The sequence below is a fragment of the Anser anser genome (assembly GCF_964211835.1).
Source record: "Anser anser genome assembly, chromosome: 1".
NCBI lineage: Eukaryota > Metazoa > Chordata > Aves > Anseriformes > Anatidae > Anser > Anser anser.
In genome coordinates, this window is record NC_139720.1 from 91768477 (window position 1) to 91787434 (window position 18958).

The following is an 18958-nucleotide window of genomic DNA, read 5'->3' on the forward strand; positions in this document are numbered from 1 at the left end:
TAGTCATGTCTAAGTACAACAGAACTGTCAAATTGCATCCCCTGGCTTTGTTTGACGTTCTGATCACAAAGCCAGCTTTATACAAGACTGTCCTCGTGGCAATAGACTGAAGGCAATGGTTAGTCTAATTTTATTGCTCTGACAACCATAAAATGGCTCATAAAGACTGGGCAGTTACCTCAGCAGCTGACAGTAAATGAGGTAAGACGCATTTCATTTTACCTTCCACCTCATTGGTGGACTTTGTCGCCCGTGCTCCAGGGATGTCTGTTGTCCATTTGCAAGAGTCCCATTTTGGTTTAGCTTGCTGTGCAGGCATGAAAACTGCAGCCAGTTCTCAGGCAGATCCCAAACCCCTGCCTTGGCAGCAACAACATCAATTAGAAAGGCAGGGCTGAAAACAACAGCCCTTTAGGAACTGATGGACAGGTGGTTTGGATATGGCTGCCTGCAGAGCAGGAGTATCTCTGGGACCAGCAAGGTGCACAGCTGGAGGAGGTATATCTTTTTCTCTTTTTTAACTTTACATTAGTTTAATTTAAAAAACAATACATATCCTTGCTATCCTCCTTTTTGCTAACAAGCTGATAAGTTTCGGTAACTAACATGCGTGTGCTGTTACTGAGGAAAACAGTGACCGGTTTAGTATCCGCAGCACTTGCTTACCCAATGTCAAGCAGCACAGGGGAGGAAGGTGAGCAGAAAGGCCAGGCACTGTATTTAACTAGTGAGGTCTACTAGTCTACACATCATTTGTCATCCCTTATCTTTGAATGAACTTCTCGTAATTAAGTAGCATGACTGAAGATGTGAAATTCTACATGGCAGATACTGAACTTGCCCCTAATTTATCTCTTTCAAGTTCTTAATGAATTTTCCATTTCAGCTAATGAATAATGGCGATTTCAGGCCCATTGTCCTATAAAGGAAAATTAATAATGTCCTAAGGATAGCTTCATACCTAGTAGTGTGATGGAGATAGCTGAAATGTCAGAATATGCATTCCTTTTTTAGAAGATCCAACATTATCTTCACATTCATTCCAGTCATCATACAGCATACATTCAGAAGGAACCTCAGACCCACAACACACAGATCCACTGTCTGGAGATAAAAAGTGAGGGGAAATTACCTTCTTATTACCTTCTTTCACATACCCTGTTCTGAAGGTAACCATACATTTCACCTTCCTCAACAGGTTCTCTTTTTCTATGCAGATAAGAATGAGGAAACTTGAAGATATGGGGGGGGGGGAGGAACAACTTCCGTCATCACCCTTTTTATTAGAAAATGAGCTGTAAATAATTCCACCAGCTCCTACTTCCATGGGGTAAGAAAGAACAACTTATCCTGGTAATTTAGTGTCAGTCATTTTTGGCTTTCAACACCAAGTACAGAACTTTAAATGTGCAAAGCACACAATATGAATGTATACTATAACACCTACTAATTTGTCCTCAATACTTGGAAAAAAATGGAAATACAATTAAAGTATAGAAAGCATATTCTTTCTATTAGTCAACTGTGGAGCAAATATATTCAACTTCCTACCCAGCTACAGTAACTGATTTCCATTTCTTAATTTCTTCTCAGAAATGTATCTGCAGTAAAATACTGAAGAAAAATGTGGTTTCCTGTTAGGAAATTGTATTTAAAAATAATTATTTAGTCAAAAAAATGTTTTTTACAAAAAACAAGTGGTTTCCTTTGCTTAAAACTTAATTGGTAAAAGTTAATGACTGCCTTGTCTTCATCTCTTTATTCCGTTTACCATGACTTACATCTCACTCCTACTGATGAATGTAAAATAGTCATTGAGAGACTGTGCATGTTAATTGTGGTTTTAGACAGTGGGATGAAGTAAAGTAATTTGTGGCAAATAGATAACACACCATGTCCTAGTATTGCCAGATACAAGATGCACAGAATTTAATTGCTCGTCCTTGTCTGTTGCTGGAGGTGAGTCCCAGACTGCTGTAGCATGTCCGTGTAAGGTCTGATGTTGTCGCTAGAAAAGATGAAATAAACTTCTTTTAGAAAATAAATGTACAAAATTACTTAAAGATCCTGTCAGCAACTTTGGTCTTCGTGTTTGCCAGCTTTTGCAAATATTTGCCTTTGCAAACATGGTCCCTGAAACAGATTTCTGCATATGCTGTATAGGCTTGCTTTTCTTGGCTGCCTCTGAAATATGAACAATGAGGTCAAAAATTGTTGTTTTGTTATTCACAATGCTCTTCAAAACTCTAGTTTTGTTTGTTTTTCTGTATGCCTTTATAAAAGTTCTGGATGTTAATTTCTACTATGCTAGCATTTTGAAGTCTATTTCAGTCTAGGAGTTAACCAGCCTCCCTTTGAAATCATAAATGTGCTTCTTTGGGAGTGCCCACAAATGTGTTTCTGTAAACTAGTTATAATCCTGTCATATGGCAATCATAAGGATTATCATTCTGGAGGAATAATTCATCTTGGAGTATGCCTGACAGCTGTCAGGATCACAGCCTTCAGACGCACGGATTGGACGATTGATAATTAGAGGCAGTTAGGCATTTTTCTGATGGAAAAGACAGGTTTGGGGGTTTGTTCTGTTTTGCTTTGCTACACACACAGAAAACCAAGCAAAGTGACTTCAGGTAATTTCACATTTGTGATGAGACTGAAGTGACTGCTGGCAGCCAAGCACACTGCTGCCTGTATCAGTTCTGGAAGTTGAGAGAATATCCTGATGCTTCCTTTCAGCTGCCCAAGGATGCAAGTTGAAAGATTGACAGCAAAATTGTCACTTTTGGCTATTTTTTGCACTTCTGCTTGTGCTCCACCTTTCAGGTGGAAGAGTCCTAAAAAGGTAATTCTGAGTATCTCCTAATCAAATTCTTATCTAATAAAGAACACTTTGAAGAGGAGAGAAAAAAAAAAAAAAGCACATTTCAAAATGAAGCTTTCTTTCTGAAAGTGAGCAAAAAGTTATTTTTAAAATATATTCAATGTAAAGTGCATTAAGAGAAGAAATTTACCCATTTTCCTATTGGTGGTTACAGTCAGACTAATCAGATCACTACTTCTTGGCAACTATTTTAAGCACTGAAACGCATTCCTGGCCTTTTCTGAGTGAAATATCTTTGTATGAAAAGTGTTTCACGGGAATAACACATGTATTCTGCATTATGCTTACCAAACTGAGTCATTTAGCAATTGTTTCCTAAATTTGACAAAATTATGTCCCGAGAATGTGTATGTTTTAACATAGTCTTAACAATTCCTCTATGATCGTTTGAGACACTTTATTTGATATGGTTATGTGCTGATCTATAAATACTGGTTTTGCCAAATACTACATCTCGTTTTGTTCAGCTGAACTTTTATTCTGCATTGAATATAGTTTTGTTACCAAAATAAATGTGTATTTTTGTTTTTTCTGATTTTCTACTCATGAATTGCTTTTCATCTGCGTTGTAAATCAACTATGATATATTGCCACAGTTCAGCTTTTGTGAACTTTAAAAAAAAAAAAAAGTACTTTAAGACTTCAATGAATTTCTCCAAAGCATTCTTAAAACAATAAAATGACCATGTTTAAATAACTATAAAACTGAAATGACAAAACAAATCTTTAATTTTCAAGATCTCTTATAATCTCTTTTGTTAATGTGTATAAATATGTTGCGAAGATCCAGATACCAGCAGTCTTGTATTGTGCAGTTTTCCTGTTTCCATATCTTACATATGCATTGTAAGCTTATGAAATACTCTACTGAGGAACCCCATTGTACCTGGTAATCAGTGGATCAAAGGCAAAAGATCTCGAGTCCATGTAGTACTGTGCTGTCTCTCTCAAAGCTGCCCATGATTCGCTAACCTGGAGTAGATCAAAACAGAAAAAGATGATTCTGAGCTTTGATACTGATTAAATAACGTGTGACTATTGAGCAACCTTGCCTGCACTGATAAATCAGACTTCCATCCTTCCCCAAAGGTTTATCTGTTACACGCCAGTCCAAGACCTGCACTTTGGATTTTGTTGTTGTTTATTTGTTTTTGTTGTTTCAATAGATGCTGCAAGATGGTGGAAGAAATACCTGTTCAATCACAGCATATCCCCACGTATTTTGGCTGCTGCTTGGGTCCCAGTAGTTCTCAGAATATGGTAAGTGTCGTTTAAGTCGTATAAACTGATTTGCTGATTCTTCTGTCAGAAATGGTACTCCAAGGACACCTGAAATGGAAGCTGAGCAATACTTGTAATGTTAGAAAAATATTTTAGAATGTGCACTTAAAAATACAGAAGTTATACAGAAGGAACACTTCTTTGGAATTGCACTTTATTTAAAAGAATTCAAAGATGGTCCTACCTTAGATCTTCAGAAATAATTATATATTTCTTTAAGCCTGAAATTAATAAAACTGCTCCTATAAATCATTATCTTGCTGTAAATCCAAAGTGGATAAATTGGCAATCAAATTACAGTACTACTTTAATTTTGATACTAGATTTGGTTAAAGGAAACATTTAGACTGGAATTGCACTAGTTCCAGGTGTGCTGAGAAAGGCTTACTTTTTTTTTTTAATTTTATCTACCTATGAATTTAACTACACTTCCTAAACCTTCTGGTTTAGACGTATTTATTCTCATTAGTAGCAGCGTAGAAATTGCATGTAAAGTATTGTTTGGGCAAAGGATATTGCACTTCTAGTCTTGTTATAACATTGCTTTTGAGGTCATCCCAGATTCAGAACTTCATGCAGATCTTCTTAAAATGACAGCTCTGCCTAAGAGAGAGAGGCTGAATTCCTCATTAACTTCATGTGAAAGGTCCTGATATAGCAAAAGGCTTTTCTTTTAGTCTTCCATGTTTGAGACTTAAATTAATTTGGGGCTAAAGTGCTCTGAAATAACACTTCAGTCTGAAATATGTGATTGTTAATGAGCTGCTGATTAAGTCTGAACTCAGATAAGTCAGCCAAATTGAGGCCAGGGTCAGTAAACACCTGTGCTCTGATTTAGTTGAGTGGGTTGAAATGGACAATTGAGGATGTCCTGCACATAGTTGGTACACATGGGGCAAGAATGGGAACTCTAATGTATTGTATGTTACAATGGGAGCTCTGCAGGGCAAACTGCCACCTCACTGACCACTCTGCAATGCTTTTATTCATGATAATTTCAGTTTTTCCACTAGAAACTTAAACTTTGTGCCTTCATGCACAATGCTCAGCAGAATCAGGTCCCTTGTTAGCAAGCCTGACCACCTGCAATATGGTCACTCTTCAATTTTTCAAACAGGAAAAATGTATGCTGAATGCATATATATAGCAGATTTGTGAGGCAGGATGTTTGTTGTCTCTTTTCATAGCTGAGAAATGCTTGAAAAAAGGTGAGAAAATGTTGATTATACAGTAATGAACAACAACAACAACAAAGTGGAAGTGGTTGTTATCTCTTAACTCTGAAATAGTTCTCTAGAAAATTTACATAGGAAGCAATGAATGTCCCTGTAGTTCTTTTCCACTTCAGTTTCTTCAGGTTCCAAGTTACTATAATCAGAAACTGGAGGCAGAAACTTGTGGGAGGGGGTTTCCAAGGAACACTCACCTTAGAAAGGTGAACAAGCACTGGCTAACTGAAGTTCAGACCCTCAGATGTGACCCTCTCTGGTGTGGACACTTGTTGCACAAGCTGCTCTCTCCCTTAGGAAACTAAGCAATAGCCACTTATGTACTTCAGAAAACAAATACAATTTTGGCCTGGAGAAGAAAAATTATATTGCTTGCACTTATCCATTAAATTGCTACAGTTCTTGTCCAGAACTGTGCAAGATAAAACTAAGCTTATGCCAAATTTCATTACATCTCTGGCAATTTACTATTATCCAGTAGAAAATCTATGAGCTGTTAACTTCCCTTTAGTGAATTCGGGGGGTGTTTTGGTATTAAATATTTTGTAAAGTCATGATTACGTTTCTGGACTGAGAACTGAACTGGGATCAGAAATTGGCTTAGTAACAGCCTTCACTTTTGTTTAAATGTGTATATATAGCTAGTGGGGCCATTAAACATTAAATTTAATCACTGATGTGTGTTTTGGCCTTCTGGCTTCATGGTGAGCTACAAAAAAGATCATTAAGCAGCTCTTTCTGTGTTCCCCCCTCCCACTGCCAACATCTTCACAGAGTGAGCTTGTAGCTGTACTGGTGGGACAATAAGGTATTCTCTTGTCTCCTGTGGTGCAGAGTGCTGCTTTTTAAGGGTATTAACTTTCAATTTTTGACATATAGTCTTCTCTGACTGCACATATATCCAATGAGAAATTCTATCCCTAACTCTACCAAATGTTCACTTTGATTAAAGAGTACCTGCCTGCCCCAAGGGGGAGCAGGGTGTCAGCTCTGCCTTTAGCATCTTTTGCCCCCATTCACAACCAGATTTTGTTCTTTTCTATATGCTGTAAAAGCCATAACAAAAATAATTACTATGCTATCTGAAATAATTCCACCTCTCACCTTTTGCAGCTGGATCAGTCTTTGCAGGGCTTGTCCCTAGCTGCTGGGGCCCTCTGAAGACACATGAGTAACATGGAAGTTAATCAGGTAAGTGATTTTACTTTTTTTTTCTTTCTATTCTGTTCTTCCCCCAATTATTATATCTTACATTCACGCTAATCCTTCAGGCTTACCTCGTTCTCCCTTCATCTTACTGTAAGGATCGTTATATGTCTCTGAATGGGCCAAGCTTCCCTGAACAAGGCAAACTTCATTCACCTGCAGAACAACTCTGGTTGATGCTTTTCTACTGAAACTGGAAAGAGCCTTACTGGTCTCAGGCATATACTGGAACTACTCAGACAGAAAGGGGTGCACATTTGCTTGTGCTTTAGCAGAGCTCAGAGAAAGCAGTCTGAAAGCTTAAACATAGACCTGGGGGCATCAGACCAGATTTCTCTATTCAAGTAGCCCCTTTAAATACAGCGTTTAGTCTTCAGCAAATAACCTCTGTCTTGCCTCAGTTTAAGTTTCTCAGACAGGGTGTAATTTTTCCCCACATTTTGAATGCCCAAATAAAAGTTTGTGGAATTTGTTGCTCAGGTAGATGTTTCAGAAACAGTATTCCTGGAGGACTTCAGGCTGCATGTGCAGCTCTTTGTCAAAAGCCGGGAGAACAGAGGTGCAGAGTGCCTAGGCATGAGACTAGAGGGAGGTAGGAGCAGGTGGGTAGATAAGAGTTAATGAAATTGCTCACAACGCATAAAATTGAGCTGAAAAAGAAGAATTTCAAATTGTAGTGAAACAATTTTCACTGTTCAGAGTGGTCAGGCAAAATCTACGTTAATGTTTTCATTCAACGCTGTTTTCCCTCTTTTCTCTTTAGATAAATGTTATTTGAAAAGCACATTTAGGGATTAATGGCCCAAAGGGAAAAACACAAGGAATGTGTGCAGACGTGAACTATTACAAGGGCTGCATCAACTGTAACCAGCTAGAGTGGTTCTTTCATCTCTAGATTGACTCAGCATTCTTGTATGAAAAGCTAATTATAGAAAAATTGGCTGTTTTTCTCAAGCAGATGTGAAACATGTAATTACTGCCTTCAGCAGGTAGTTTTGTCTGTCCCGTACACTTAAACAGATTGTCCAGTGGGAAAACTTAGTAAACATTATTGCTATGCTGTTTTCCAAGCATCTTGTTTAATATTAAGGAGAACTGGTATGACACCAGTAAACCTCAGAGAAGAAACAGTGGTAGACTCTTGTCATCTTTGTCAAAATAGCAGCTTAATCCAGTATTGAATGTCAAAAACACTGATTAAGGAGGAGGCATATCAAATAGGTTTGAAGTCCAATCTAAAAAAAAATAATAATTAGAAAGTGCTATACTATAACAAGCAAAATCAAACTACATACGTCTTAAATTATTGTGCATTAAAATCTCTTCATACTAGGCTCAAACAGAAGCTTAATTCTATTGTGCAAGGATAGATTTTCAGAAAGAATGTTTAGCTGGGTGCAACTACTAAATCTTCCTAGGAAGAGCTCTTTTTCAATCAGCTGAATGCATGATGATCCACTTCACATGGAGAGAAATGTGAGCGTGGGATTAAATTTTGACACCTTCGCCTCTTTAGGCACCCATTTAATTGATATATTTTTTCTTTTTCGAAAGCTGAGCAGTAGGAGACAGCATGCTTAACAGTCTTTGGGGAGAGCAGGCAAGCCACCATTTGCATGTCTAATGGTAGAGCTAAATAATCAGAAGACAAACCATTAAAATTGCTTTAGGATAGAATGTTTCCCCCCCCACAGGGAACCTTTTTATCCAGATCAGCAGCAGTATGTAAGTAGTGAGGAGCAATGTCAAGGCTTGGGACCACAGTTTATCCCTGGTGTGCGTCTACCACAGGGAAAAGTGGCTTATGTCTGATTTGCTGTGATATTTACCAAAAAAAAAATGACAATTACTTAGCAACACTTCAGTTGCTCTCTGTGAACATTGTCATATAAACTGGAGCTGTTTGTCTCTCTCCCTGGTTTTTGAAGACTATTCCAAGTTTCTGACAACGTGAAAACCCATTGCTGAAGTTATTTATATCAGTGGAATTTAAATGTCAAAAGTTAGCAATTGCTCTGACTCCCTTCCTTTTAGGCTAATAATTCTTATTATCAGCTTCGATGATTGCCTGGTCAAAATGTCATCTCACAGGGGTAAGGCTGCCAGTGTTATCAACACTTAAAGCCAGCACTTAGGCAGAGCTAAACTTCAGCCTTGGACACTTCAACCTTGCTGAGGCTGCTGGTGCTGACATTTGGTAGTTTGAAATGATAAATCTAATATTGCAGCTCAGGTATGTTTCTTAAAGTTAGGAATGAAGCAGAATGGACCTCCACATTTCTGGTGTCTAACTTTCTAAATCCAGAAAAGATTCATAAAGCCAGACTCCAGGACTTGGTCTTGGGTTGCTGTGTTTTGGTTTGGCTTTTTTTTTGTGACTTTCTAATCATATCTAAAATATATTCACAAGCTGTAAAATATCTAGGAAATGTTTAATAAGAATATTATTTCATTTTCAGTCATTTTTTTCTGCAACACTTGAGGATTCAGCATGTCTCAATGCAACAGTGTAAGCACTGAAAGAAAAGTGGAAGTAGCTGGCTTTGTTTTCACGCAAGTATTTCTCTAGGTTGCGTGGCACTGCTTGGAAATCAACGTGTTTGTCTGTCAGTACTTTACATACATGGGTGGGTGGCTGCAGAGGTACATTTTTGGATTCTGCAGGCCACCTTTGCGCCATGTGTTGCCTTTTCCCTGTTGACAAGCACAGTTATACTAAAATCAAACTCTTGCGTGTTGCTTCTGCAAATGGTGAAAAAGAAATGTGTGTTTTAAGTTCTTCAGGATACATACCCCATGTGAAAACTAGGTTGATTTTCTAATACCTGTCAACTACAACATTTTTAAGTCATTGATTGTTAATTGCTTGAACATTGTGCATATCCCTCTAGTTTTTAAATTTTGGTCTCATCTGTTTATTTTTAAAGTACAGTAGTGTTTATTCCTCAACAGTTCTTAATTTTACAATACAGAACATGAACTCTGGTTGAGAAGATGAGAACTCAGTCATTAGCAGTCATTACAAATACCTCATTCCTCATCAGCAAAGACAGACAAGTTACAGACACAACGCAGAATTGTGTGCTGAATTATGAATTGTGTTGGAGCGATGCCAGGGGTCATGAAAATTGTCAGGTATGAGTAAAATAATGGGAATTTGGCAAAATTCCTGGATAATCCTAAGGAAGGAATTACTTCCCCTGCAACAAAGGATTAAAAACACATGGTGTTTCTGAGTGGGTCTTGGTGAAAATTCCTTCCTAAATCCACATGTGGCCATCAGTTTAACCTCAAGTGAATGGGCAGGACACCCCAATCAGGCAACTGAGAGAATTCAATAGCAATCCTAGTGCCAGCACATCACACTCATGCTCCATCCCTTGCTGCTGCACTATCTAGAGACTAGAGAAAGAGGTCCAGAACATGTCTCAGAAAACATATTCCCTGAAGTGTGGAAATGGTTTAATAGTGAGAATGATTTACAGCAGCTGAGCTGAGGGTGTGATGAAGTGTCAGGTTCTCGTTAGTGAACCTTACAGGCTTTGTGTTAATTCACCACCACCTTGGCCATTTCTGGAAGTGTTCACAATTAATGAAAAGCTGAACTCTTTGCTGCCAGTGATCAATGAAACTTTTAAGAGCCCATTAGAAATCAGCAGTAAATAGTTCTTCTCACCTTTTAAAGAAAGGAACATGGGAGAGAGAGCAAACAGGGCTGTTGTGAAAGACAAAGGAAAAAGGGAGATAAAGCAAAGAGTCTCCCACAGAAGGGGCAGCAGGGTGCTTTCCTACTTGCTTCATTTCATGTGGAACTGCATGTGTCCTGGGGGCCTGTCATGGAAAGGAGGTTAAGTTTGAGCAGACAGACAAGCACCCAGGAATAGTCCAAGTTCAGGTGTACAGCAGATCATGACATGCAAATAAAGGGAGAGGAAGGTATCAAATTGTAGTCTCACATGTAGGGGGGAGAAAGAGAGAGAGGCTCTCTCCACATCCTTCCCTTCCTGCACATCTTCATCGCAACCAAACTTTAGGGACATAAAAGAAGGAAGAGAGCTTGGCCCAAAAGTGAGAGCACACCTGAAGGTGCTCCCAAATCACAAAACCACTTTTTTTAATTAATTCGTGATTGAGTATTAGCTATGTACATCATTTTGCCTTAGATCTTGTCTTGATAGAGCACTCATCTAAGAAATAGTTCTAATGCATGCATTGATGGACATCTTTCCATGATGCAGGCAATCACCTGAAGTCTATAGTCATTTAGTGCCTCCCTGCTTTGCTTTAATTTACTGACGAATAAATAAGTTTCACAGCATGTGTGTCACTGGTCATTGACTGTAGCAGTCTGTGCTTGTTGAAGAAGTGTTCTTTCAGCTTTGCTGATGCTGCTGCCCTGCCCCATCCATTTTCACGTTGCTCCAAGTTTTACAGAATGAATCTTAATTTTAGGTGCCCTGGTTGCGGGGTGTTGTAAAGGCCCAATGATCAGAAAAACTGAGAGCTTTTAAAAAAATAAAATTAAAAAGTCAGTCCCCTTAAGCAATTTCAAATCAGACATCTAGAAATCACTTGTGAAACAGATCATTGTTAGTCCAAAAAAAGTGTGTGTAAATTGTGTGTTTCTTGCAAGCAAGAAATGATGAAAGTAGAGCAATGTCTGAGGAAGATTCCAGGAGAGGGAGGAGGGAAAGAAAAAAAAAAAAAAAGGCATTAAGTAACTGTTAAAATTTTAACAGCCGAGGAAACATCCCATAAGAATCTCTTTCGGTCAGGAATGTGTCCTCAGTCCTAACACCTGAGAGGTTAATATGCAAGAGATTCTAAAGTAATCACAAGGAGCAGAATCAAGACTATTTCACAGACTTGGCTATGCAGCCTTGTGCTCGCCCACTCTCCCATATGTTCCGCTGCAGTGATTTCCAGTTAATTCTCTTCTATCCGTGCTGTTCCAGTGGTACCATGGTTTCTTTTTGCCAGCTGACTATTTAAAATGCCAGAATGGAATGACATGAGACAGGGTGCCAGGTGCTTACCTGTAAACAGCAGAGAAGACACCAAAATGTGTAACATTTTCAGAGACTTCACAAATCATCCAGAAAGTTTCCTTTATAAAACAGAGGCAGTCATACAGTTTTATACTTTGTTATCTTTAAGTTTATAAATCATTGACTGGATAGCTGTCAACCGTTGGTGCATGCAGAGGGCAGGGTACAGTGCTTAGTTCAGATTTGTCTTGTATGCCTCTGTTTGTACACTTTGGACTTTGCCAGCAGAGTTTCTAATGAGACATAATGGCTCATTATTGTGCAGATACATTAACTTCTGCATAAGCTTTGTAACATGAAATAGTGCATAGGGATTGTTCTGTGTTCAGTGAACACAGCAGGTGTCTGAGTCAGTCTTCTGCATGATTGTTTTCCCCTTGTTGTGGTAATGGAAGTGATCATTTTATTGTCTGATGTATGTGGGAGATGGTGTTTGAATCAACTTGAGAGCAGTGCCCAAGCATACAGTATGTTTTCACTATGTAATGCTTGGATTGAGAATAAAAACCTGTGAGAAAACTGACTGACAAAGCACTAGGACAGGGAAGAACAAGGAGGTAGGTTCCTCGTTTGAACTAGACATAGATCACAGGGTTTCTTGTTGCTGCCTTCTGGTGCTGGGAAACTAAAGCGTGTGGGACACCATGAGTTCATGCTGCCTTACCTTTTTCCCCCCACACACTTAAATTTTGCCTTTTTCTGTACAATTCTGTCAATAACAGTTGTCTTACCACTGACCAATTTATCTGCATAAGTTCACCTACACTGATGACGACAGACCAGGGAAAAGCTGAGCTTTATCACATGTTGAGATAAGATGAGATGAACTGCAGTTCACCCCTACAGGTATGCACGAAGGTCTTTACGTCAGGCAATTAGACCTTGCTGATGTTACAGGTCCAGGGCCAGACTCCATGGTGATGAGCAGCAGTATTTCATCCTTATGTTCATGGCAGGAACCGTGCAGTCTAGACAGTGGATGGAGCAAAGGTTTGTTGGGAAACAAAATGCCGTTTAGCTATGCTTTTAGGCTTATCATTTCTGTCATTACACAGGGGTGGGCAGAAGGGGAGGGTACTGAACAGCAGTCTTAACAGTGGAAACTTTAACTGCAATAGATCACTTCACAACTTTATTGTTATTTTAGTACTTTTTAAGACAATAAATACATACAATTAAAAAGAACCAACAGCCAATTCTGAATAGAGGCCAGGTGTCCTGCACCCTGGAGCCACATTAACAATAACTGTTAATTATCCAAATTCAGGATGTGTGGATCAGCCTTCTCCATCTCTGAACTACTAAACTAAACGTTAGATGGCAGCCTGTTTGTGGACTAGTGTTGAAGGTGGAAAGAAGGGGATGGGGGTGGCACAGGTGTCTGTGACGGAAGTGCTCAACAACTATAGATTCCCAAGAAATAAATGCTGGAGGAGTGTACTGTGGTTATCCTTTTAACTCAGACTTTTCTAGGCTGTATTTTCCATCCTGTTCCATACTTCCATCTTACATGGACCTGCCTTTCTAATGCAGGCTGCCTCTAACAGACGTTTTTTGTTTGTTTTTTACCTTCATTATACATAACAGAATAAAGTATGAAAGAATATGTTGGCCTGTCATTTTATATTCATTGCAGTTATCTGTATTTTAGAGTGCAGTCTGCTGGTAGAGGAAAAATGTCAGCGATATGGCCTAGACCAAGTGAGATGTTAGCAGCCACTAAGACTTGATGCTACCTGGGAACAGGTAACAGGGAGGCATGCTGGACTGGAAACACAGACCCAAGGTATATACGGTTTCTATCTCATCTTCAGAAGCAAGATGATGAGATGCGAAAGTTTTCCTTTGGAACAGGAGGAGCAGTAAAAAAAAAAAAATGAAAGAGACAGAGGCCATGGATCCCAACTGACCCTTAATATTCTAAGTCTAGTCTTCCAGAACTTAAAATTTCATCCTCACTCTTGCCATTTCCACATAAAATCTGCCACGTGTGCTGGGGAATCTTTTACTGATAAAACCCTGACTCTTATAGGGAAAGTCCTCCAGTGAGGCCACAGACCACAGTGGGACTCTGATGCACCCAGACCCAAGCTTTGAGTTCAGAAGAACACAAGGCTTATTGTCTTACAAGGCTTACAGCCTTGCTGTAGAGAGGACTAGTGGTCAGTCAGCTTAGGGGTTGATACAAGATTTGGGAAGCAGCTAAGCTGCAAACAGCAAGTCTCAGAAATATAGATTCGTGACACATGCATACCCATCCTGCTTTTAATTCCTTCATCCCTTATCACACCACAGTCTCTTCTATGCCTAATGTTGGTCTTAGTCCATCCCATCTTATGTTTTTTCTTGCCCAGCCTGCCTACATCTGCCTTCTTTCCTCAAGATTTTTCTTCTGTCTTGTTGCATGCTATGCAATTTTATATAATATGACGCTATGCTCGTAAAACTTAACTTTAGATTGAAGAATTTATTAGTCTCTTACATGAAGAGTGATTTCCAAGTGTTCTTTTCGATTCCTCCTCTCACATGTCCTGCTTCCCACATCCAAGAGTGCATAAAGCTGTTAGATTCACCATCTCCCAGCCTCCCATGTCAGTTCTGCTATTGCCCACTCTTACCACCTCTCAGTGGTTAATGGTCAGTGTACTTTGTGAAACCCTGTAATATAAAAATATATACGTATATACATGTGTACATATGAAGAAAAACACCACTATATTTAGTCTAGGGATTGCATATGTCCAGATGGATCGCATTCAAAAATTTTTGACGAGACAGATGTGTTCTTAGATGCTCTTTGAGGGCATTATATAGGCAATCTGGATATCACTAAAAAGTAAGAAAAAAAAAAAAACCATGAATGTCTTCATTTGTTCATTGAACGTAGAATTTTAGCTGTTAATCACTAACAGATATGCAGGCTGCAATTTTTGGAAGATTTATAACTTGGCCCAATGGCTCAAATTTTCATATGGAGGAGTGAATCATCATATCATTTTCATTTGATACCCTCCCTCACTTGTCAAATTTCTGTTCCCTACTTTAAAGCATGTAAAACCTATTCAAAGGAGTTGTCATCAGAATATTCAGTGCAAGTTAAACTTCCCCCCACACATCCTTGTCTTGTTTGTAGAAATAGCTAGATTGGCTGAAATTCTTCCAAAAAAAAAAAAAAGGAAAAAAAAAAAAAAAAAGCTGAGGCAGACACCTGGCAGACCAAATGATAAAAGTTTAAGTGAGTTACAGGGACTTGAAAGTAAGATTATGTAAAGCAACATTTGAGGCTATCAGAATAGTGCCAACCTTATCAATAAGTTGTAAGGTAGGCTTCAAACAGGAGAACTCAAAGTTGGGAAAAGATCAGAACATTTTGTCTTTTAAATTTGGTAACGTTAGACAGTAAATCACTGTTTCAGAGGAAAGATAGGACAGAGAACGTAGGTTCTTCCCCCATTGTTATAATTTTTTTCTTTCTTTAAATAAAAAGTTAAAAAAAAGTAAATGATTTTGTGCAATTTTAGGAAAAGAAGGATAAAAAGATGTTGGGCCTGTTTTAAAAGCAAACTAACCAAGAGTGTTGACTGTTGGCTATATAGTGTTGCACTTATATCCTTAAATATTTTTCGATGTATTTTATACTAGTGAAATAGTTGTAAAATGGCAAATTTATAAAAACATCTGAGACACAGAGGAGCTGAATATCTTTAAGACCACTTACAGCTTCAAGTTCATTTAAACCAGCTTACATATAAGGTTATAGGGAATGAGCAAACAGGTAGGAGCTCAGTCTATAAAGAATGGTTTAGGGAATGAAAAGGAAGATATACCTGAACAATTTGAGCTGGAAAATCACACATCCTTTTTCTTTCTTGGCACTTGCTTCACACCTGTACATCACAGCAGGTAGCTTAACTCTTCTGGTCCGATTTTGCTAAGTATAATGCACATATCACAGACTTTGCGAACTGCTATGTAATTGCTGAGAAATGTCATCTTCTGGGGGATTTAATATCAAATTCCTCATTTGTTTCAGTTTGTCTAACATTTACCGCTTCTGTTTGTTCATCTCTAAGACGTCTCTGACTTAAGTGGATCTGCCTATATTAGTGTTGAACTTCATATTTTCAAATGTCTGTTTTGTTGCTGTGGTATCTTTTTGAAGTTGAGATGAGACAAGTGCAAGGTAATTTTTGAAAGAATATAAAACATATGCAGTCTGTGAAAGCCTTCTCTCAAAACAGAGCAGTGAAAGCCTGCACAAAATGTTGTATGCCATCCTGGGGCAGTCTATTATAAGGACAAGAAACAGAATGTTTTAACAGAGTAAAGAGCCCTAGAGTTTCTTTTACCTCAGCTTGTTGCTATATTCTCCACCTCATTTGGACTGGTTAAACTGAGCACGAATGTAGCACAAAGGCAAACTAAGAGAATCCTCTTCCAGAGTCTGCGCCTTAGGATCACAGTATAAGTACCTGTCATGTTGGATTAAATTGGAAGCCTGATGGTCCATGATTGACTGTGGCCAGCAACAGAGAGGGGGTCTAACAAAACAGCAACCTTTGCTGTTTCCAACACTGCATACAGCCTTCCATCTCCTGTACAATCATCAGCTTATGCTTAACAATTTGAAAGCAGAGGCAGTAGTTTAGCATTTAGTGTTCCTTGATAGATTCTTGATACCTTAATTTCATAACCAGTTTTAAAATTTACAGGTGAACTATGTACTGTGTTGAACCCTGTATCTGACAATCATGTGGGTAAAGTTTCTTCTGTTACTTTTCTCTCAAAGGGAGAGCTCAGCTATGTAATTCTGCATACAGAATTCTGCATGTTTGCAGTGAGTGCGCTGCTAGCATCTCAATATAAAAGATGGGTCCTTGACTGGAGTTATGGGAAAGAACTGGGGGCTTTACAGCATTTTGGGTTGGTTACTTACTCCTTGCTCCATTTTTTCAGTTTCTGTTTCTGTATTCTGCCTCATTACCTCAGAATAGCACAAGTTTTGGAAAACACCTGCCATCAGCGTGGTGCTTGGGATGTGCCCAGGGGCAGCACACTGCTTCCTACTGCAGCAAGCAGTACAGGGGAGGACGCCCCTCCAGCGTCACCATCAGTGTGCTAAGATGGTTAAGTACATCCTTTTGGCGACTTTGCCTCTACAAAACTGTCCTCCTGACATGAATTCATTATCCCCTGCTTTTCCAAGGTGACAGTGCAAAGGCAATTTATATAAATCTGTGTGCAGTGGAATTGAACTATGAGCTACAGGGAGGTCTAACTTGAGCAAGTTAACAGGTCTTTTATTGACCACTACTTCAAATGCCTAGAGTGTTTTGAAGTAAGACTGCTGGCATACAGTGAGGTATTTAGCACAGCAGGACTTTACATTTTACACCGTCTGGCTTGGAGATGTGCTTTGGTTTTGGTTTTTATTCCAGCCAGCTACAGCTCTTGATGAGCCCATGCTCACCCATGCAGAACAGCACCATCAGTCCAGTCCTGCTGCTCTTGTACTTAAGCGCTTTTGATCTGTTCACCTTTACGAGTGCTGAGTGCCCTCTTCACACAGGGAGGAGTGAAAGCCTTAACTCACCATGTTTTCCCCAAACTGCACTGTGTAAAACTCTCTTCTTGCAATGACACGTACTCCTTATCTTGTCAGTTCCAGGAGTAGGTGCTGGATGCGCCTTGAGCTCACCTGTCGGAGGTGTCTGAGGAGGAGGAGGTTCTAGGGAAGCTCCTGTGGGGCAGGAGGAACAGCTGCGAACAGGGGCAGGAGCTGTCTGTTGAAGCCACTCCATCCATGAGTGGCCCTGGGCCAGGGTTTGAGAATATCTGGTGGTGTCCACCACCCTCTGGTCATCGGGGCACCTCACCAAGTACTGCGAGACTTCAGTTGCTTTGTGGGTGAATTGGGAGCACCCACATTGGGGTGCTGTTGGGGTAGATGCTTCTGCTGTGGTGTTTGGGCAACAGCTGAATCAGGGCATGGCTCGGCTGCTGCAAGAGATGGAGGAGAGGAAGCGGGAGCAGAGCGGGGTGGCCCTGGGAGATCTGCTCTTCACTGCATTGAAGCAGTGGCAGCTCTGGACCTTGGTTGATCTCCTTGTCCTGATCTTTGGGCTCTGCCACTGGCTCAGGAGAAGGAGACGTGGGCCAGGCAGCAGCAGCAAACACGGCAGCTCTATAAGGAAGGAGGAGGACAACGATGATGCAGACCAAGACAGTGACTTTGATGACACCTGGGATCTGGGCAGAGTTTGGGTGGATAGCACCCAGTGGCCAGTGCCATACATGGCTGACAAGTGCAAGGTGGTGGAGGAGCTGGTGGAGGAACTTCTTGGTGCCTGCCAAGGACTGTCCAGGAACTGCCTCTTCAACCCACGGCTGCAGCCGGCCATCGGCGTGGGCTGCCTCTACAAAGGCTGAAGTGCCTGGGAGGACAACATCCTCTACTGCCTGCTCGTGCCCCTGAGGCCTCCCCCCGGGCATGCCTTCCACCCAGAGCTGGGCGCCGAGGGGGAGACACCAGCAAGGAAGCCTGGCCTGCGCGTGGAGCTGGAGTGTGCCTGCACCAGGGAGCGGCTGGTGGGGGACATGCTGTGCTTCCTCCACCACCCCGAGGACGAGCTGAGGAGAAGACAGGAGCCCAGCCTGCTACGCACCCTCTGCACCAACTCCTACCTGAACGTGGAGAAAACCACCCGCTGGTTCCAGGCCTTGGTGAAAGCAGCCTGGGAGCTTCTGCTGCAGTCACACCACTGCCGCCTGACAGTGCTGCCCTCCTGCCACTACTGCAAGATCAATCTGGCCAGCGTCTCCGAGAGCACCCTCTCCATCGAGTTCATGCTTAGGGTGCAGATAGATGGCTCGGACTGCTTCCTGAGCCTGGAGTAGGCCTTGGAAGGCTTCACCATCAGCACGGTGTTGCTGAACAATACCATTTTCTCCATGAGCGCAACAGAGACACCTGTTAGCAGCGGGCAGTGACCACCCAGACCCTTGGAGAGACTCCGTTCCATCCAGGAGCTTCAGCCTATGCAGAGGCCAATAAATTGGTCGTGTTAACGTACACTCTGTCCGCATTTGTCTGTGCAGTACCTTGTGGGGGAACACGGACATTCCCCCTGCTCAAGCAAGGCCACCTAGAGCAGGCTGCCCAAGACCGTGCCCACAACGTGGTAATTACAATATAGAATATGCTCACATCCTAGATAACAATAATGTTGGAAAAGACCACCAAGTTCATCTGGTCCAACCATCACCCTGCCAACAATATCACCCACTAAACCATGTCCCTAAGCACCACA

At 40.6% G+C, this 18958-nt stretch overlaps 2 protein-coding genes across 5 annotated transcripts in view; one reads left to right on the forward strand and one right to left on the reverse strand.

Moving 5' to 3' along the window:
- The window catches only part of GUCA1C (guanylate cyclase activator 1C), a 130412-nt gene that overhangs the window by 11756 nt on the left and 99698 nt on the right, over positions 1–18958 (forward strand). For all 4 annotated transcript variants that reach the window (XM_083833008.1, XM_083833010.1, XM_083833009.1 and 1 more), the window contains exons 3-4: positions 4051–4144; positions 6508–6585. Coding sequence is in view for 1 of the 4 variants with exons in the window: in XM_083833007.1 (XP_083689133.1) it covers positions 6562–6585 (24 nt within the window). In the remaining 3 variants the exon portion in view is untranslated. The remainder of the gene's footprint in view (positions 1–4050; positions 4145–6507; positions 6586–18958) is intronic.
- LOC310898282 (uncharacterized protein C3orf85) lies at positions 1244–12367 on the reverse strand. Its single transcript, XM_083833045.1, has 4 exons — positions 11637–12367; positions 4077–4225; positions 3771–3856; positions 1244–2008 (listed from the first exon to the last, which is right to left on the reverse strand). Exons 1-4 carry the CDS (start codon positions 11671–11673, stop codon positions 1930–1932), a joined length of 351 nt encoding a protein of 116 aa, XP_083689171.1. The 5' UTR covers positions 11674–12367; the 3' UTR covers positions 1244–1929.